Raw genomic sequence first — 20765 nt, forward strand, 5'->3', positions numbered from 1 at the left:
ATATTCACATAAATATCCTAAACTATTATTTCTCACAACATTAATTTTGTGCAAATAATTTAGGTATTTAACGAGGTCTACAGACAATTTTTCTAAGAAAATCAGAGCATGGTGTTAAATTTCAGGCTAAAGTAAGTATTTTATTCAATAAAATCTTGAACAAATTATAATCAGGTAACGCAAAAACCAAAATAAATAATTACTTAATATTTAATTCAATTGGCCCAAATTAAGAATACAAATTAAGGGAAAGACTGGAGAAACTATAAATATTAACACTTATTACTCAGCTTTTATTATTTGTTGGCAAAGCAAAATAAATATCACTCTGCCAAAAGGGTAGTTACAAATGATTTTTAAAGCTATATATTTTGTTCTGTACATAACAACTTACGTTGTTTAAAACAGTAAGAAGTGCTTGCACCAAGCCACTACTGCACATTTCATATGGTGAAATGGTGTTTTCATCCTTCAAAAGTACTATTAGATTTTCTAAAGCTGTCTTCATTAAATCTCTCCATGTGTTCTCACTCTCAATACACTAAAAGAAAAAAAATATTTTAATAAAGACAATCAAAAAGTAAATGTCTTAAATTGATCAGAATGTTAATTACCATGAAAATAAATTAGATGTAAATAAGATTAAGAAGTTCAAATTATTAATGCAAATTCTCTCTTCCAGAGTCAGCAAACTTTTCTATAAAGGGCTGATAGCAAATACTTTAGCCTTTACAAGGTATGTGGTCTCTATCACACCTATTCAACTCTACTGTTCTAGCCACCAAAGCAGTCTCAGACAATACAGGGGTAGAAAAAAGTAGATTGACAGTTGTGAATATGCAAAACACAATTTATTCTTGATTATTTATTTATTATTGTATTACTTCTGTGTATTATAACTATACCAGTAAACCTTTTTTTGCCCATCCTGTATGTCAATAAGGACGGTGTGAGTAATAAATTACTTATGGACACTGACATTATATTCTCATATAATTTTTATGTATCATGAAATGTTATTCTTACTTTTGTTTTCAACTAAAAATGTAAAAACCATTCTTACCTCACAAAGCCAAACAAAAATAGGTGGTAGAACAAATTTATCTCATGGGTGATAATTTGCTGATCCCTAATCAATACCTATAACATAAAGGGTAAAGGGAAAGCTAAACCAAGATAACTATATGTCATAAAATCTTGAGGCTAACATACTTGTCTATTTGTATGAAGTTCCCAAGATGACTCTAACTGAGTTGCTATGTTTCTGAGTGTTACCACTACTCCACGAGGCATGCTTTCAACAGCTTTAAAGTGGTCATCATATAAATCTCGAGCCATAGTTCGTACCTATCAAAATTAAATAGCAAATGTGAATTTTCACCACAATTAATAATTTTACCAAACCTTCCCACATATATGTGTGTGTGTATATATATATATGTATATATATACATATATATATATGCAACTTTTATAATTAAGATGTTTATGTCATTATCAACATCCAAAAAATGGTATGACTTCTATTCATATATGTCAAAAGGTTCTAAAGGTTGAAAAGTACTCTAGTAGATTTTAGTCATGTCAAATAAAAAAACTCATAATTTTAATTTGGGGTTATTTAAACTTTGTATTTATATATCAGAAAAGAGCTTATTTCATTTAAATCCAAAACCTGTAAAAAAATATTGACTTTGCTTTTAAAAAAATAAATGATTACACTTCTAGAAATTTATCTGAAGAAACCCACAACACTAACTTGAAAAAAGTATATGCACTCCCATGTTCACTGTAGCCTTATTTACAAAAGACAAGATTGGGAAGCAGTCCAAGTGTCCATTAATAGATGAGTGGATAAAAAAAGCAGTGGTACATTCATACAATGGACTACTACCCAGCAGTAAAAAAAAAAACACACAAAAAAAACCCTTACCCTGAAGAACATTATGCTAAGTGAAATAAGCCAGTCAGAGAAAGACAAGTACCATATGATTTCACTCATGTGAAATCTAATGAATAAAATGAAAATACAGACTCATAGATAGAGAGCAGGCCATCAGCTGTGGGGGGAAGGAGGGCAGGAAGGGCTGGAGGTTGAAGAGATTGAGCAAACAAAGAAAAAGATGGGGGGAAAACTCAACACTGTGGTGATTGCTGGCAGGAGAGGGGGTGGGGAGAGGTGGAAGAGCGTGTAGGGCAGGGGTCCTCAAACTACAGCCCGCGGGCCACATGCAAATACAAATATTGTATTTGTTCCCGTTTTGTTTTTTTACTTCAAAATAAGATATGTGCAGTGTGCATAGGAATTTGTTCATAGCTTTTTTTTAAACTATAGTCCGGCCCTCCAATGGTCTGAGGGACAGTGAACTGGCCCCCTGTTTAAAAATTTTGAGGACCCCTGGTGTAGGGGGATAATTGGTGATAGAAGGAAAGACTTGACTTGGGGTGGTGAACACACAATACAATATGCAGATGATGTGTTGTGGAACTGTGCACCTGAAACCTGTATAATTTTGCTAACCAGTGTCACCACAATAAATTCAATAAAAGGGGGAAAAAGTAAATGCTTATAATCAACCATTTAGAACAGGGGTCCTCAAACTTTTTAAACAGGGAGCCAGTTCACTGTCCCTCAGACCGTTGGAGGGCCGGACTATAGTTTAAAAAAAAACTATGAACAAATTCCTATGCACACTGCACATATCTTATTTTGAAGTAAAAAACAAAATGGGAACAAATACAGTATTTGTATTTGCATGTGGCCCGCAGGCCGTAGTTTGAGGACCCCTGATTTAGAAAATACAGTAAGCAAAAAATAAAAATTAAGTTACCATCAACCAAAATTGATCCTTTTAACATTCTGGAGTATACTTTAGGTTACATGGTATGTGTATTTTCTATGTATATTATTAACACAAAGTACTATCTATATCATGCTCATATATTTACACATTTCATCATGAGGAGGAATGACTATATTATTGGCTCTGGTACTAATTAGCTTTCATTTAAATGAAATTAATTTTATTTGCGAAAAACCCATACATGTCCCAGGCCTGGGTCTGTTGAAATTCATTACATAACACTCTTTAAAAATATATGCAACAAGTAATGACAAGGATATACAGAAAAGGGAACACTACGCACTGTTGGTGGGAATGAAGACTGGTGCAGCCACTGTGGAAAACAAGCCCATCCAAGCTGTTTGCAGTGGCTTTACCATAGGAATGGTCTGTCCTGGCTCAGGCTTTAGACTTTCCTAAAATCTCTCAAACAGCAGTTGGGCTCAGCATGCCCCATACCTCTTGAGATTAGAGTAGGTAGCACTGTTATATGGCTCAATTTTTTAAATGCTTAAAATCTACCATTGAAACCTTACCATATCAGTATAAAAGAATTTTTTTTTAAAGCAGCAAATCCCACAAATATACCTTTTGTTTTGTTTTTTCTAATTTAGATTTCAGTTTTCTGCCTCTTTTGCCAGTCCAGCCAGTCACAAATTCTGAACCTTAAAAAAAGAAAAAAAAACATTTCACAAGACATTTTTTATTGCCATTTAACATACTCATTTATTCTTAATCTGCTAAACTTACATACCTACATACTTACCCAGAGAAGTTTCTGCAGTAAATGAATGTTTGGTTCCTCTATTAGATTCAAAAACAAAACCAGGTAAATCTTCTTTCAATATTGTTGCTTGCTGACCATCTGAGTTATGAATAGCAATTTCTCCTTCTTTCAAACATGTTAGTGACCAATTCCCTACAGTGAGTTTAGTGGGTCCTGGTGTTGAGAGTATAGGTTGACTTGAAGTAGATGGCTTTACTTGGCCTCGAGCTCTTTGTAACTTCTCTAAGAATTCACTTCTGCTTTCTATAAAGACAAAATGAGTGTTTTAAAACCTTACTTCTTTCAAATATTCGGTTTTTTAATAAAAACTATTCATTGGAATAACAATCTTATTTTTAAAAACTTAATTAGCAGAGTTTGGTTATTTGGTAAATAGAGGCTCAGGCATAAAAGCAATCCTACAGCCACAATTTTTTAAAGTTTAAGGCTTTTGGGAAAAGTTATAACTTGAGATAGCGTCATACAACTGCAATTCATCATTACGAGACAAAAGGCAGCTTTACCTAAAAGACTGGAGAGATTAAAAGTAGATACAATACTATTCTTTCTTGTACAATAAAAGGGTATTTATGAAATGCTTTCATGATACAATTTTTCTGTTGATATTAAAGAAATTGACTATACTGTCATTAAGGATGTGCTATTTTTTTTATGACAATGGCAGCAAAAATATAAGCAGAAAAACAAATGATCAAAATTACAGAAACTACCCTGGTTAGTGTGGCTCAGTGGTTGAGTGTCAACCCATGAACCAGGAAGTTGCAGTTCAATTCTGGTAAGGGCACATGCCCCAGTTGTGGGCTCGATCCCCAGTGTGGGGTGTGCAGGAGGAAGCCGATCAATGATTCTCTCTCACCATTGATGTTTCTATCCCTCTATCCCTCTCCCTTCCACTCTCTGAAATCAATAAAACATGTATTTTTTTTTAATTGCACAAACTAGTAAAACACTTTAATAGAAAGAAAATATTACCTGAACTATCCGATCCACCTTCAGGACTACCACTTGAATACATAGTAGCAAGTTTTCCATCCAAGATAAATCTGAACCATCCATTACTGCCATTAGACAATTCCAAGGCTGCTGCATCACTCCATATATACAAGCAGTCTCTTCCCCTAATGATTGACCAGTCTCTCCAATGATATGGTTTACCTTGCTGTAATTCTTTAGCATCTTCCTGTGGTTCATCTTCCTAAATGTGTAAAATTTTCAAAGAACCATGAAAAATAATTTCTATTCCAAATATTCATTAAGTGTTTTTAAAACACAAACATGAATCAAATTTAAAATAAAGACATCCTCAAGAGCCCTGGCTGGTATAACTCAGTTGGTTGGAGCAGTATCACATGCACTGAAAGGTTGTAGGTTTTATTCCGAGTCATGGTACATACCCAGGTTGCAGATTCCATCCCGGTTTGGGGAGCATACGGGAAGGCAGTCAATCAATGTTTCTCTCCCCCCGGCCCCCTGCCCCCGCCCCGCTCTAAAATCAGTAAAACATATCCTCGGGTGAGGATTAAAAAAAATAAGAATAACAACAACAACAAAATCAGCCTGGCTGGTGTGGCTCTGTGATGCACCAAGAGGTCACCAGTTCAACTAGCTGTCAGGGCACATGCCTAGGTTGTGGGCTCCAGCCCAGAAGGGGGCACACCAGAGACAACCAATCGATGTTTCTTTCATTAATAATTCTATCTTCCCCTTCCTCTTCTAAAAACCAATAAAAAAAATTTGTTGAATCTGAAAATATTCAGTTGCCTGTATTCTGATTCAACTAATTACCTATAATCATACAAGTAAGTCCTAAAAATGTTAAGTAATTTATATTAATAATGACCTATGTTACAACATTTCTAGGTGTACTGGTAAAGAAGACCAATAGATTAGGTCTAGCCCAGTGGTCGCCAACCTTTCGGACCTCATGGACCACCGGTTGGCAACCATTGGTCTAGCCGACATCTCTGGGCCTAATTGATTATTCGTAAAAAAAATAAAAACAAAAAATATAGATGTTTAAACTAGGTGAATGGTATCCAAACCTAGCAGAATCACCAGAGAAGCTCCTAAGAATAAATTGTAGGATCACTTTTAGCCAAGTGAATCAAATATACTGAATTTTTCCTGTGATCATAAAAAATCTTTTAATTAGAGCATGTTAAAAAAACAAACACACACACACCTTATAAATACTGTTTGCCTTCCCTGGTATCCTAAAAAACTTTTATTTTATTGATACTTAAAGACTGAGACTATTCATCATAACCATATATGAATTTGACGTGTGTGTATCCATGTATATATGGGAAAAAATACTTTTAAATTTTATACAGTTACCTTTTTAAAAAAATATTTTGTTTTTCCCCCTAAAGTAGCTTATAACACTAAAATAAGATTATAAAATATAGATAATTCCTCTACACATAAGTAGTTATACCCCAGGCTATCATAGATTAAGAAGGAACATGATTTGTCAATACACTGCAAACAAAAAATAAACAAAATATATGAAAATGTTTTCAAACATGGAATAACACAGGACAGTTATTCCCCAGAAAATGGAAACAAAGTAAATTCCTTAAGTCCAGACACAATTTTCTGGCTAAGGTATTAAGAAGAGGGAACACACGATTCAGCAGTAAGTTGAGGAAATGGATACCTGTGTTTGAAGAGGTTAAGGCAAATAGAATATGTGAAGACTAAGTTTAAGATGAGGGAGTCACACAAAACAGACTACTAGAAATCTGCAAAGTAGTCACCATAAGTATCTACTGAGTAACAGACCACTCACATATAGGGTTGAGCAAAGTAGGATTAAAAAGTGTAAGCTGAACAGTTCCCAGAGATCACAGAAGGTAGTCAGATACTGGCATTCCAAACAGCCAGGGTAGAAAATCCTTGAACTAACAGCTGAAAGTTTCTAAATGTGACAAAAACCTTAACCCCACAGATTAAAGAAAACCTAACAATCCTCAACAGAAATGGGACACCCACATCAACGTGCATATATATCCACACCAAACACAACAAAGGTATATAAAACTCAAACTGCTAAAATAACAATGATAAATTCTTTTTTAAAGCCACAGTATAAAAAGATAAGTTATATATACACAAAGGAACTAAAATGAAAATTAAAGCAAACTTTTCAGTAGAGACTATGCACATCAGGTGACAATGGAAAATCTCTTAATGTTCTGGAAAATGATAACCCAAGAGTCCTTCTGACACTGAAAACACTCATCAAAATGAATGCCAAATTAAAATATTTTCAAACAAAAAAAATCAGAGAGAATTTTCTGATATGCTTTTGCTTTTCTAAACAATGTGTTTTGAAGAGCAAAAGTTTAATTCTGGTAAAATACAATTTATTGACTTTTTGTTCTTTATAGTTTAACCCTTTTAAAAAAAGATTTTTTATTGATTTTTAGAGAGAAACATCTATGTGAGAGTAAACCACTGATCAGCTGCTTCTTGCATTCCCCTTACTGGGGGCTGAGCCCGCAACCCGTGCATGTGCCAACCAGGAATCGAACTGGCAACCTTTCGGTGCAGAGGACGATACCCAACCTACTGAGCCACACTGGCCAGGGTTATAGTCTATCCTCTTAAAATGTCCTATTTAAGAAATCTTTGTCAAGCTCAAGGTTACTAAGATTTTCTTCTTTTTCCTCTAGAGGTTTTATGATTTTACTAATGACCTGTCATACGAAATTACACCGAGACCCAGAAACCCCCGCCCCCTGTGACTACCCCGAGTCCCAGAGTCTCACCCCACGTGGCCGGCGCACCACCGGACCGCCCCGAGTCCTGGAGTGCCACCCCAATGCCCCACCTCAGGGCCGCGCGCAGTGGCCGCTGGGCCCCGTCCGCATGGCACGCAAGTGGGCCCGCAGAAACCCTGGCAGAAGTCACGTGAAGCGGCCACTGGGACCCTCGCAGTGTGCACATAGAGGGCCGCAGAAACCCTGGCAGAAGCCATGTGGAGCAGCCGTTGGCCCCGCCCTCGCTGAGGGCGCTACCATCTTTTGACAGCGTTATGGCGTGAGGGTCAATTTGCATATTGCCTATTTATTATATACGACTCCATACAATTTAGTCTGTGATTTATTTTCTTTTATTTTTTGTATATGGTATATATAACAAGAATCAAGATTTCATTTTTTTGGTATATATTATCTACTTGTAAATCTTTTAAAATTTTTACTGAATGTATTAAAGTGACATTGGTTAATAAAATTATACAGGTTTCAAGTGTACAATTCTATATCATCTGTATACAATACTGTGTGTTCACCACCCAAAGTTAAGTCTCCTTCCATCACCATTTATCCCACCCCCACTCTTACCCTTTACCCTCTTCTACCTACCACCACCCCACTTTCCCTTTTTTGTTTGGGGATATTTGACTTTTTTTTTTTCTTAATCTATTCACCTATTTCACCCAACCCCCATTCAAGCATTATTTTTTTTAAAAGACCATCCTTTCCTGATTGAATTGTCTTAGCACTTTGGCTGAAAATCAATTGACCATATAGAGCAGCAGTTCTCAACCCGTGGGTCACGACCCCTTTGGGGATTGAACAACCCTTTCACAGGGGTCGCCTAAGACCATCGGAAAACACATATATAATTACATATTGTTTTTGTGATTAATCACTATGCTTTAATTATGTTCAATTTGTAACAATGAAAATACATCCTGCATATCAGATATTTACATTACGATTCATAACAGTAGCAAAATTACAGTTACGAAGTAGCAATGAAAATAATTTTATGGTTGGGGGGTCACCAAAACATGAGGAACTGTATTAAAGGGTTGCAGCATTAGGAAGGTTGAGAACCACTGATAGAGAGTATGTGGGTCATTAATCTATCTTACACCACTACCACACTTTCTTGACTACAATGGCTTTATAATAAGACCTGAAATCTGCTAATGTATGTCCTTCAACTTTTGTTACTTTTCAAGGTCACTTTGGCTATACTAAGAAACTTGCATCTCCATGTGTTAAAATCTGCTTGTTAATTTCTACAAAAAGACTACTAATATGTGTAACCTATATTTTGAATGCAAGAATTTCAGGGGTGATGAACCCAGACATCATTTTATTTGCTTAGTGTTTGTTTTTTGTTAAATTTAGTAAACACACAAAATCAATCTCTTCCTCTCTTTCTCTCTTCCTCTCCCCTCCTCCCTCTCCCTCATTCTCTTTCTCTCCTCAGGATTCTATAATTACAACTATAACTCAACATCCTCTCAAAAATATCACTACTCTGTCAGTAATATAGAGTAAGCATTCACCACTAAATGTTAGTACTAAACCACTGTTGGTAATCAGTAAAGATAGATAAGGTAAATTTTAAATTTATAATCTAAGGTAAGAATTATCAATGAATACTGAAACTAGTAATTAAAGGATAGCATATTTACATAGTTTCAAATTACCTCCCCACAAATTATTTATTAATTACAAAAGAAAGAAAAATGACTATAACAGAGAAACCTGGCAGAGGCCAACATAAAACAAGTGACCCAAGTTAACATCATCAGCAAGAGAGCAACAGGACATCATGGGCTTCTGAGAAAGCACACTTTGCACTGAGAAGAAGCAACATCTCTTATAGTCTGCCTGCTAAAAGCACAGAACCTGAATCTAATCATGAAGACACATGGCACATATGCAAAATGAGGGCCACTGTCCAACTAGTGATCTGTCCTCTTCAAAAATGCCAAGGCTCTGAAAGAAAAAGGAAAGCTGAGAAACTGTTGCAGGTTCTCAGGAATATGATAACTAAATGTGATTATGTTTTCCTAGACTGGATTCTAGACCAGAAAGGGAAAAAAATGCTATTAAGGACAATAGCAAATTTGAATATTATCTCTGGATTAGATAGGTATATATAAATTTTAGTATTTGATAACTATACTAGCAATGTATAAGAAAATGTTCTGGTTTTGTACGTGAAGTTTCTACGTGTAAAAAGCTTCTAGGTGGACCTAACTGGTTTGGCTTGGTGAATAGAGTGTTGGCCTGCGGACTGAAGGGTCCCAGGTTTGATTCTGGTCAAGGGCATGTACCTTGGTAGCGGGCACATCCCCAGTAGGAGGTGTGCAAGAGGCAGCTGATCAATGTTTCTCTCTCATTGATGTTTCTAGCTCTCTATCCCACTCCCTTCCTCTCTGTAAAAAAAATCAATAAAATATATTTTTAAAAATATATTTTAAAAAAAAAAGCTTCTAGGTATAAAAAGGGCCTCTGTCAAATAAATGATATGTCTGTGTAAATGATAAAGCAAATGGACAAAATGTCAAAAATCAGTGAATTTGGATAGAGGATATTCTGATATTCTTTATTTGCAACTTAGTTCTCTAAGTTTTAAATACTATCAATATATTTTAATTGAGCCAATTTTTAAATATATAGTACTACTTCGTACTGCCATTATTTTGTCAAAACCCACTGTAAAAAAAAAACATATTTTTAAACTGAGCAAGTTTTTAAAAATATAGTACTAATACATATTGTCATTATTTTGTCAAAACCCACTAAACTATTCCTGATACCACTGCAATTAAGACCACTCACTTTTTCTGGTTTTGATTCCTCTTCATTCTCATCATCTGAGGAAGGACCTGCCAAAGTTGACACTTTGCTAATTACACCAAGTCTGGCTAGCTGATCCAAAAAAATATCACCACCTTTATCTACTAAATCCCTTATGATCTGTAAAGCCAACAAGTGGCCATCATCATCATCCTGGGGGGAGAGAAAAAAATTAAGAAAAAATTATAAAAACAAGTTCAGTTTTTTTGTAGTAAACAAAGGCAATAATTTGCACAAAATGATTTATTGAATTAGGACAAAACTTAAATTATTTTATTGACCATTACCTCAAGGGATTTTACAGGAGTTTCAATAAAAATTTAAAAAATACTGACCTCTTGATCAAGAACAGTTGCAGTGATTTCCACGAGTATTGTAGGCAAATTGTGACCAACATCAGAATCACAAACTTCTTTTAACAATGCTTCAGAGCAAAAGTGAATCATTTTTCGAATCAGAGCAAGACTTGCTTTCCTTGAAAAGTAAAAGAATTTTAGGAAGTCATAAAAAGCTGAAATAAAACAAAATGTAACTATACATTAATAAAAATTAAAATATCTAATGTTAAGTGTTATAAGCTCTGCTAAAAAGCACTTAAAAAAAAAAAAAACCTCACTCGAGGATATTTTTTCCATTTATTTAGAGAGAGTGGAAGGGAACGGGAGAGACAGAGAGAAGATAAACACTTATGTGAGAGAGAGACATAAAAAAACTGGTTGCCTCATGAAGGCGCCCAGACTAGGGCCTGGGATCGAGCCTACAACCAAAGTAAGTGCCCTTGACAGGAACTGAACCCATGACGACCCTTCAGTCTGCTGGCTGAGCTCTAACTAGCTAGGGCTGATTTTTTTTTTAAATTAAACCACAAAGCAGATATTCTAGTACCATTTACTAAATAATCCTCTCTCAAGTGGTCTATGAAACTTCCATTATAATACATTTATTTCCTAAATATAATTGGCTCTACATGAAACACTTTTTCCACTAATTTTTATGAACTCTTGTGCCAGTTATCATAAAGATTTAATTACTGAAAGTTTATACTTGCTTTTCAGATTTGTCTTCAATAATCTCACCTGTTGCCTGACCAGCGTGGCTCAGTGGTTGAGCATTGAGCTATGAACCAGGAGGTCAAGGTTTGATTCCCGGTCAGGTCACATGCCCGGGTTGCAGGCTCACTTCCCACTGTGGGGCGTGCAGGAGGCAGCCAATCAATAATTCTCTCTCATCATTGATGCTTCTCTCTCTCTCTCTCTTTCTCTCTCTCTTTCCCCCTTCCTCTCTGAAATCTATAAAAAATATTTAAAAATAATAATCTCACCTGTTTATTCCTCCCAATGAATTTTTTAAGACTTATCAAGTTCTAAACCAAATTCTGTATTTTCTTTAAAACTGCATAATTTATCAATTTTTGAAAGAATTTATACTGAGATTATTTAAATATTCTCCTCCAAAAACAATTTCCCCTTTTATGCAAAAGTCTAATTTCTCTCAAGTTGTAATTTTTTTTAAAATTAAATGAATCCTCAGATTTCCTATGCTAAACAGTGAACTCAATCTTTGTCTAATTGACACTAACTCCAAAGATGTTTATTTATATCAGACCTCTTCAAAATTCAATGTAGCTGTTCTTCAAAAACGAAGTGGGTAGTCCTCAGTCTATCTTAAAAGTTACACATACATATCAAATCATTATATGGTACACTTTAACACAAAGTTATATGTCAATTATCCTATACTAGTGACCCAGTGCACAGACTCGTGCACATTAAAAGGAAATGAATTAGAAGGTGGCCGGCAGGGCGGGACTGAGCAAAATGGGCCGAACACGGCCTGAAGCCAATCTCCCACAGTTCCTCCCTGGCCAGCAGCACCTGGGGTAGCACTGGGGCTCAGTGGGTATCTGCAGTCACTGCAGCTCATCAGTAAACCAGATTCAGGGTGACAGCACCCCAGCAACAACATAATCCACGGCCGAAGGTGGAATTGCATGGCCCCACAAGGAATCGGGCTCCCTCCTCTCTGGTTCCGGGGTGCATCTCCAGAGAACCACTGCTGCCAAGTCACCCCAGCTTGGGAGCTCTTGCATTGAGCGTCTGGCCCCTGGTGGTCAGTGTGCGGCATACCTACTAGCCAGTCGGACTGTCGCTTAGCCTTTATATATATAGACTAGAGGCCCGGTGCACAAAAATTTGTGCACTCGGGGGGGAGGGGGGGTCCCTCAGCCTGGCCTGTGCCCTCTCGCAGTCTGGGACCCCTCAGGAGATAACGACCTGCTGGCTTAGGCCTGCTCCCGGGTGGCAGAGGGCAGGCCCAATCCCTAGGTGCAGCCCCTGGTCGGGCTCAGAGCAGGGCCGATTGGGGAGTTGGGGCGCCGCCCCATCATGCACAGAGCAGGGCAGATTGGAAGGTTGTGATGCCACCCTCAGTCACGCTCAGGGTAGGGCCAATTGGGGAGTTGGGGCACCATCCCCTGTCACACTCAAGACGGGGTCGATGGGGAGGTTCCGGCGCCACCCCGTCACGCACAGAGCAGGGCCAATCAGGGGGTTCGGGCGCTGCCCCCGTCACACACAGAGCAGGGCCCATCAGGGGGTTGGGGCACCGCCCTCTATCACCCACAGAGCAGGGCCGATGGGGAGGTTATGGCTCTACCCCATCACACACACAGCAGGGCCCGTGCGGGAGGGGGGGGGGGGCGCGGGGTTGGGGAGCTCCCCCCTATCAGGCACAGAGCAGGGCTGCTCAGGGGGTTGGGGCCCCGCCCCCTGTCACACACAGAGCTGCAGGGCGATCAGGGGGTTTGGGCGCTGCCCCGTCACACTGATCCCGGTGCCGGGAGGCATATTACCCTTTTACTATATAGGGTAGAGGCCTGGTGCACGGGTGGGGCCGGCTGGTTTGCCCTGAAGGGTGTCCTGGATCAGGGTGGGGGTCCCCACTGGGGTGCCTGGCCAGTCTGGGTGAGGGGCTGAGGGCTGTTTTCAGGCTGGGAGTGACTGAAGTTCCCAACAGCTCCTTTTTTTCTTTTTTTTTTTTATTCTGGGCCAGCTGTACCTTGAGGCTTGGCTCCAGCTCTTAGGCCTCCACTGCTGAAAGTAGGTTTCTGGCCTTTGCTTACAATGTTGCGAATCTGCTGGCTGAAGTCCGGCGGTATTTGTTACAATGTTTCTTAAACTGCCTGCTCAGAGGCCTGCAGCCACAGGCGGGGAAAGTTGGTTTCCTCCAACGATCCTCCGTCACTGAGGCAAGCAAGCCTCATGTTAGTTTCAAGCTGCCTGGCTGCCAGCCGCCATATTGGCTGACAGTTAATTTGCATATCTCGCTGATTAGCCAATGAAAAGGGTAGCGGTTGTACGCCAATTACCATGTTTCTCTTTTATTAGTGTAGATAATAAAAGTCTAATATGCTAAGTGTCCAGTCGTCCGTTCAACCAATCAAAGAGTAATATGCTAATTATATGCTAAGGCTGCTGAACTGCTCACTACAATGTGCACTGACCACTAGGGGGCAGACAGTCGACTGATCAACCAGTCGCCACGACATTCACTGACCACCAGAGGGCAGACAATCCGACCAGAAGGTTAGCTTGCTGCTGGGGTCCAGCTGATTGCGACTGAGCAAGACAGGCCAGACACACCCTGGAGCCCTCCTGCGGTGGCCAACCTCCCACGTCCCTCCCGGTCCTGATCGTGCACCAGTGGGGTCCCTCGGCCTGGTCTGTGCCCTCTTGCAATCCGGGACCCCTCAGGGGATGTTGGAGATTCGGTTTGGCCCGATCCCACAGGCCAGGCCAAGGGACCCCAGTGGTGCATGAATTCGTGCACTGGGCCTTTAGTATCTCAATAAAACTGGGGTGGGGGGTGTCTTACAGAGAATAACCCACCATTAAAACTGCTATCCTCTGTTTGGAAACCTTCACCGATCTGTTGTCTGCCTTTTGTTTCCTGAACATACACTGAGTATAAGCCAGTACTGATATCTAAAAGGCTAATATGCAAAGTGTCCCCTCAGAAGTTCAACCGGGAGACTGGAACTTCGATCACTCGCTATGACGTAGGGTGTGGCGCAGAATGAAGGAAGGCCCCGGCTGGCAGCTCAACGGCCCTGATCAATGGCCAGGCCTAGGGATCCTATTCCTTCTAGTATATAAAATATATATACACACATATACACATTCCTTTAACTGTCTGATCAAAGTACATGTTACTCTTCTGATCAAATTTCAAACTGAAAAGGTAAAAAATTAGGTTGTAACCTATTCCCCTTAGTTTTTAATATTGCTAAAAGACTGCTTGCACTTCAACATAACTCATAATACTAGTATTAAGGCACTTGAATCATACTAAACTACATGTTCTAATAATCTCCTAAACTTAAAATGACCAAAAACAAATTCTCAATTACTTAGCCAAAAATGTGGCAGTCATTCTTCACCTCTTTCTTTCCTTCATCCTTCACACCATGTCATCTATCTCTATACAACCCATCTATCTCCCAACACCTTAAATTTGTTTCTACAAAACCAGTGCCCTGACAACTGTATGAAGTTCCTATTACAATGGATGCTTAAACAGTCTGTTTTCATATTTCCCTCCTCTAGCCCTTTTCTCCACCAAGCTGCCAAAGTGTTCTTTATAAACCACAAACCTGACTTTAACAGATTTCCTCATAAGTCTTTACTGATCCCTTTAACTGTGATGTAAAGTCCACACTCATTATAATGGACAAAAAGGCCTTCATAGGTCACAAAGACTCCTGTCTACCTTTTTAATATTACTCATTGAGCTACCTAAACATATCACATACTCCATTAATATCAAACTATTTACAATTGCTAACAAAACACACTCATTCAATCATTCAGTAAGTATCTATTGAAGACCTTCTAAATATCAACCCTATTCTAAACCTCCTTATCTTTGTAGGAATACATAATGCCAGCATTCATGGAGCTTACTTTAGAGGAGACACAGACAATAAAACAAACAGAAACACTAAAAGAGCAAGATTTTTGACAGTGTAATAAAACAGACAGTAAAACATTTACTGTCTCTTTTACAGAGACAGTAAAACATTATGATTGATGTCAAAGGTGTCCTAGGGGTAAATTTAAATTAGTTGGACACATATCAATGGATGTAACATTTGAACTGAGAACTGAATGATATAAAGCAACCAACTATTCAAAAGACTTTGAAACAGAAGTTTTCCGAAAAGGGAAATAAGTGAAAAAGCCCTAAGGTAAAAATATACTTGGAGTGTTCCAGAAATACAAAGGTAGAATTGTGAAGTGTAATGGTCTAGAGCAGCGGTTCTCAACCTGTGGGTCGCGACCCCTTTGGGGGTCAAACGACCCTTTCACAGGGATTGCCTAAGACCATCGGAAAACACATGATATAAGTACATATTGTTTTTGTGATTAATCACTATGCTTTAATTATGTTCAATTTGTAACAATGAAATTGGGGGTCACCACAACATGAGGAACTGTATTAAAGGGTCGTGGCATTAGGAAGGTTGAGAACCACTGGTCTAGAGGTTAGATAGTACTAAGGTCAGAGAGCTAGGTGGGACTTATGTAAGACCTTGCAAGCCTGAGAGTGAAGGTGTTAGGTTTTAGTTAAAGCCATTAAAAGCTACTAACACGATTGAAAAAAGTGATACGACATAATTGTGATTTTAAAAATAATTCAGCCTTATAGGTAGGAACATACTATAAAGGGGCAAGAGAGAAAAAAAGACTACAGTAGTAAAACTACAAACAATGACTCTGAACCAAAGGATTAGCAAGAGATGGAAAGAAATGGCAGACTATAAACAGACACATTGTAGCCCTGGCTCGTGCGGCTCAGCTGGTTGAGCTTTATCTGGTGCCCATAAGGTAAGGTTGCCGGTTCAATTCTCAGTCAGGGCTCATGCCCAGATTGTGGACTCGATCCCTGGTCAGGGTGCATGCAGATGGTAGCCAATCAATGTTTCTCTCTTTCCCTTCCTCTCTCTCTCTAAAAATCAATAAAAAAAATTTAAAAAATAAAACATATATAAACATACACACTGTTGAGGGAAAGCCACCAAGAATTGCACCAGGATGGACTAATTCATACCTCCAAGCTTTGCATATACCGGTGTCCAATGATGCTTCTAAATCTGTCTAGAAAACACCCAAGTATCCTTTAAAACCCAATTTAAATCTCACCTCTGCATAACATTTCCAATTTGCCCAGCCCAATTAGTTGTTAAATAACTTACATTTCCAGAGGATTCATTATATGTCTAATCTGTCAATTATCACTCTGTATTATTACTGGTCTTTCTCATTACCTGCAAAGGTACAGTATGCAAGACCCAAGTCTCATTTCTTTGGGCAACTTCTCCAAAGACCGTATCACACTGACTCTACCAAAAAAGCCTCCACAAAGCTCAATAAATGTTTGCTTACTTATCAAAATTTCCCCAGAGTTGACATTCACAAAGCTATAAAAACTGTTAGAAACCTTGTCTTTTTTATTTTCAAAACAACTTCTCCTAAGTCAGATCAGAAGAAAAGATTTAACTCTCCAATCTAATTTTTATTCTTATCATATCTTTACAATATTAAAATACACCCCAAATCCTGTGGAAAAGGGAGATAAATAAAATATATAATTGGCATAATTTAATTAGTAAGTACAAAGAGTATGAATAACTACCTTATTGAAGGTAACATAGTTTGCTGAAATGTTTGTGCAAACACTGGCAATAACCTTTTCAGGTATATGGGTGCCATTTCTGGATCTCCTTTTGGCTCATTACATTCTTCTTCATCTTTGTTTGTATCTTTCTTTTTCTTATCATCTCCTTTGTTAACTGGACACATCCAATCACCTGCAGACAAATACTGTTCAGTAAAATAATTTTGGGGAAAATTTTCCTTTCAATGAAAAAATATTAAAATGTACCCAACTCCAAACTATAATTATCCCTAATTAACAATAATTAAATTGAAGTTAAGATGATGTATCTACCAAAGGTGCTTGTAAGAATACTAAAGAACATTAGCACCTCCAATGAGCTAAATCACAACTTAAGGAGATAATTTTGAATATTCCACCTGAATTCTATAAACTATATCACATAGGCTATGTATTCATATATTCTGTGAAAACGTAAAAATTTGGTCAATGTACGTCATCTACACAATACCCAACAACTCTTTATGACACTTCCAGACACCTTAAACTTTTGATTTGGACTCTCTGAAATCATACAGCCATAGTCTCTAAGAACACAGAACAGAAGCATGTTAAAGGGTTATCAAATGTGTGTATGTATATAATTATTTCACTTCATAGAAATAATGTACCTACATAATGTTAATATCTACAAAAAGCTACTCCTACGGAAGTAAAGCTGAGAAGTAATAGCAAAATGGCTTACCAGGCAAGCTTTTACCACTCACCTGGAGACTGAAGAATAACCACTACTTCACTATGGCCCCTTTCCCGAGCTTTATCTAATGGAGTTTTCCCATCTTCATCTCTCAGATCTGGGTTTGCACCATGTCGTAATAGAGTCTAAAAGAGAAAGGTATTTAATTTGAAGATAACAACACTTTATTGCTTTACTATCCAACTCTGCAATCATTAGATTGTATCCATATACTTTAGATTACAGATTTACAGAATTACTTAATTAAGCAGATATTAATTCAAATCTGTCTTTGCATATATCACCATAAAAGCTGTCAATTTATAACTTGAAAAAAAAGTACAGATTAATTTCACTTGGTTAACAACTCAAATTAAGTATGTTCACATATGAATCTGTCATCTTCTCTATCAAACTACTCCCAATTTCTGAGCTACTAGGGTTCAGTTTGTGACATGGAAATCATCTTCATCATTTCCTACATACTGTCAATTAAATCAGTTCACAAAAAACCAAGTTAAAGCAATTCTTCTAGCATGATCTACAAAATTTAGGTCTTAAGTACTAATCACACTGTTCACCAATATTTTTTTAAATATATTTTTATTGCTTTCAGAAAGGGAGGGAGAGGGAGAGGGAGAGGGAGAGGGAGAGGGAGAGGGAGAGGGAGAGGGAGAGGGAGAGGGAGAGGGAGAGGGAGAGGGAGAGGGAGAGGGAGAGGGAGAGGGAGAGGGAGAGGGAGAGGGAGAGAGAGAGAGAGAGAGAGATAGAAAGAAACATCAATGATGAGAGTCATTGATCGGCTGCCACCTGCATGCTCCCTACCAGGGACCTAGCCTCAATCCAGGTATGTGCCCTTGACCAGATTTGAACCTGAAACCCTCAGTCCACAGGTCCGATACTCTATCCACGGAGCCAAACCGGCTAGGGCCTGTTCACCAATTTTTAATGGACACTGGACTCTCTCCCTAGCAGACTGTATGCTCTTTGAACAGAGAACAAAACCCACATTTTTCCTATCAGCCTCAGAGGTAGTTTTTTGAACTTTGTTATGATGTAATGAACAGATAAATCTGACAAATAAGTGCATACATAGTACACACATCAGGAAAGTATGCAATACTGGTTAAAAATTCCAAAGGGCTGGGGTTAGAATCATAATATATTCAGTATTCATTAAATCTGAAGTTGCCATAGATCATTCAAAATATCAGTAAGTGCTACTAGAAAAAAAAAGACAATGTCAATTAAACTTTGCAACAATACTATTTTTGCTTGGAACTTTTTTTTAACTTACTGAAAGAACTTTCTAAAACTTAGATTTTTTTCACATTTTTTTCACATAAATTTAGAAAATTTCTGTAACTTCACATTCTGAGCACAATTCTTCATAATTACCCTTTGATTCAGTCTCCTATATTTGTGGTTCTACAGAAAATGCTGTCACTTGAGCTATAAAAGCATAGTGATACAGCATTCTAAGAGTGTTCTTCTATCAGAACAGGTTTTTCATTCAAGTTACTAAAATCCATTTCACAATTTTTGTTACATGAACAGGTAATGATAACTATGCTGCAATTTCTGTGTCCAACAATTACAAAACATTTTCTATCTGAGATGTGAAAATGCATGTGGGGGTAGGGGAAGAATGTGGAGGTGTATCTTATAATCAATTAAAAATAGAAGAACCTGTGAATATTAAAAAAGACATGTTAAATGCTTAAGACACTGGCTGCCAAAGTTAAAGTGCCTAGTGTACTACCTATTATATCATTGTCAGTAATAGCAGCTATAGCTCACCAATATAGGTTAGATTAGATACAATTCACTTGGCTCCATCTCTCTCACTCAACCACTCATAACTTTAAAATAGTAAAGGGCAAAAGAAAATGGCTCATCAAAATTTTTAGCAGCCTTAGAAGCCTCATTCTCTCTAAAAACTAATTCAAACTGACAGAATTCAAGCTTGAAACGACCACTTTTCCCAGGTTAAAAAACTAAGGTATCATCAAAAATTTTCTAATAGTGTAAAAATGACAATAAAACCAGCTACAATTTGAGTTATCTTTGATGGGCCAACTATTATACTAAGTGCTTTTCGTTTTTCTAATCTTATATAATAAAAGGGTAATAGGCAAATCGACCAAACAGAAGGATCAGTTGCTATGATGTGCACTGACCACCAGGGGGCAGACGCTCAACACAGGAGCTGCCCTCTGGTGGTCAGTGCACTCCCACAGGGGGAGCACCGCTCAGCTAGAAGCCGGGCTCACAGCTGTCGAGCACAGCCTCTCCTGCCACTGTTAAGGATGTCCAACTACTGACTTAGGCCCACTAAGCTGTCAGTTGGACATCCCCCAAGGGCTCCCGGACTGCGAGAGGACCAGGCCAGGCTGAAAGAACTCCCGCCCCTCACCCCCACTGAGTGCACGAATTTTGTGTACCAGGCCTCTAGTTATTACAATAATCATGCTAGGAGTATATATACATTTTATTGATAAAACTGCAAGTTAAACTTAAGAAACTTGCCCAAGGCCATACAGCCTTTTTGTTAATGGGCTAAGCCTGAATCCAGGTGTGCCTAATTTTGTTGCCAACTAACACTGCATTATGCAAAATTGCTTCACAATAAGATTCTAGAGACCTAGAAAACACTTGGTTCAATCCTTACCATTTGACCTCTTTGAACCTCAATTTCTCCTAATTTTAAAAAGAACTCTCCAAATTGTTTTGGTAAACCAAGAGTCAAAAATAGTATGATTCTGCCCTAGCTGGTTTGGCTCAGTGGACAGAGTGTTGGGTCCCAGGTTCGATTCCAGTCAAGGGCACATGCCTGAGTTGCGGGCTCAATCCCCAGTGGGGGGTGTATAGGAGGCAGCTGATCAGTGATTTTCTCTCATTACTGATGTTTCTATCTCTCTCTCCCTCTCCCTTCCTCTCTGCAAACAGAATATTTGATTTACTATTAAGTAGACATAATACAGAAAAAAATGTACAGGAATTCCTCATTTTATTGCACTTTGCTTTATTATGCTACACAGATACTGTGTTTTTTACAAATGGAAAGCAAGACTCTCCATCAGCCAAAGGATTATGGCTCTCATTATTGCAAT

General features: G+C 38.2%; 1 protein-coding gene across 11 annotated transcripts in view; it reads right to left on the reverse strand.

The window, feature by feature from the left end:
• Positions 1 to 20765, reverse strand: part of HECTD1 (HECT domain E3 ubiquitin protein ligase 1) — a 92082-nt gene that overhangs the window by 40929 nt on the left and 30388 nt on the right. For all 11 annotated transcript variants that reach the window (XM_059709755.1, XM_059709840.1, XM_059709829.1 and 8 more), the window contains exons 9-17: positions 17684 to 17798; positions 16935 to 17109; positions 10577 to 10715; positions 10224 to 10394; positions 4603 to 4825; positions 3610 to 3873; positions 3432 to 3508; positions 1213 to 1347; positions 395 to 541 (exon numbers count right to left, since the gene is read on the reverse strand). In XM_059709755.1, the coding sequence (XP_059565738.1) occupies positions 395 to 541; positions 1213 to 1347; positions 3432 to 3508; positions 3610 to 3873; positions 4603 to 4825; positions 10224 to 10394; positions 10577 to 10715; positions 16935 to 17109; positions 17684 to 17798 (1446 nt within the window). The remainder of the gene's footprint in view (positions 1 to 394; positions 542 to 1212; positions 1348 to 3431; positions 3509 to 3609; positions 3874 to 4602; positions 4826 to 10223; positions 10395 to 10576; positions 10716 to 16934; positions 17110 to 17683; positions 17799 to 20765) is intronic.

Source organism: Myotis daubentonii, chromosome 1 (assembly GCF_963259705.1).
Source record: "Myotis daubentonii chromosome 1, mMyoDau2.1, whole genome shotgun sequence".
NCBI classification, from domain to species: Eukaryota; Metazoa; Chordata; class Mammalia; order Chiroptera; family Vespertilionidae; genus Myotis; species Myotis daubentonii.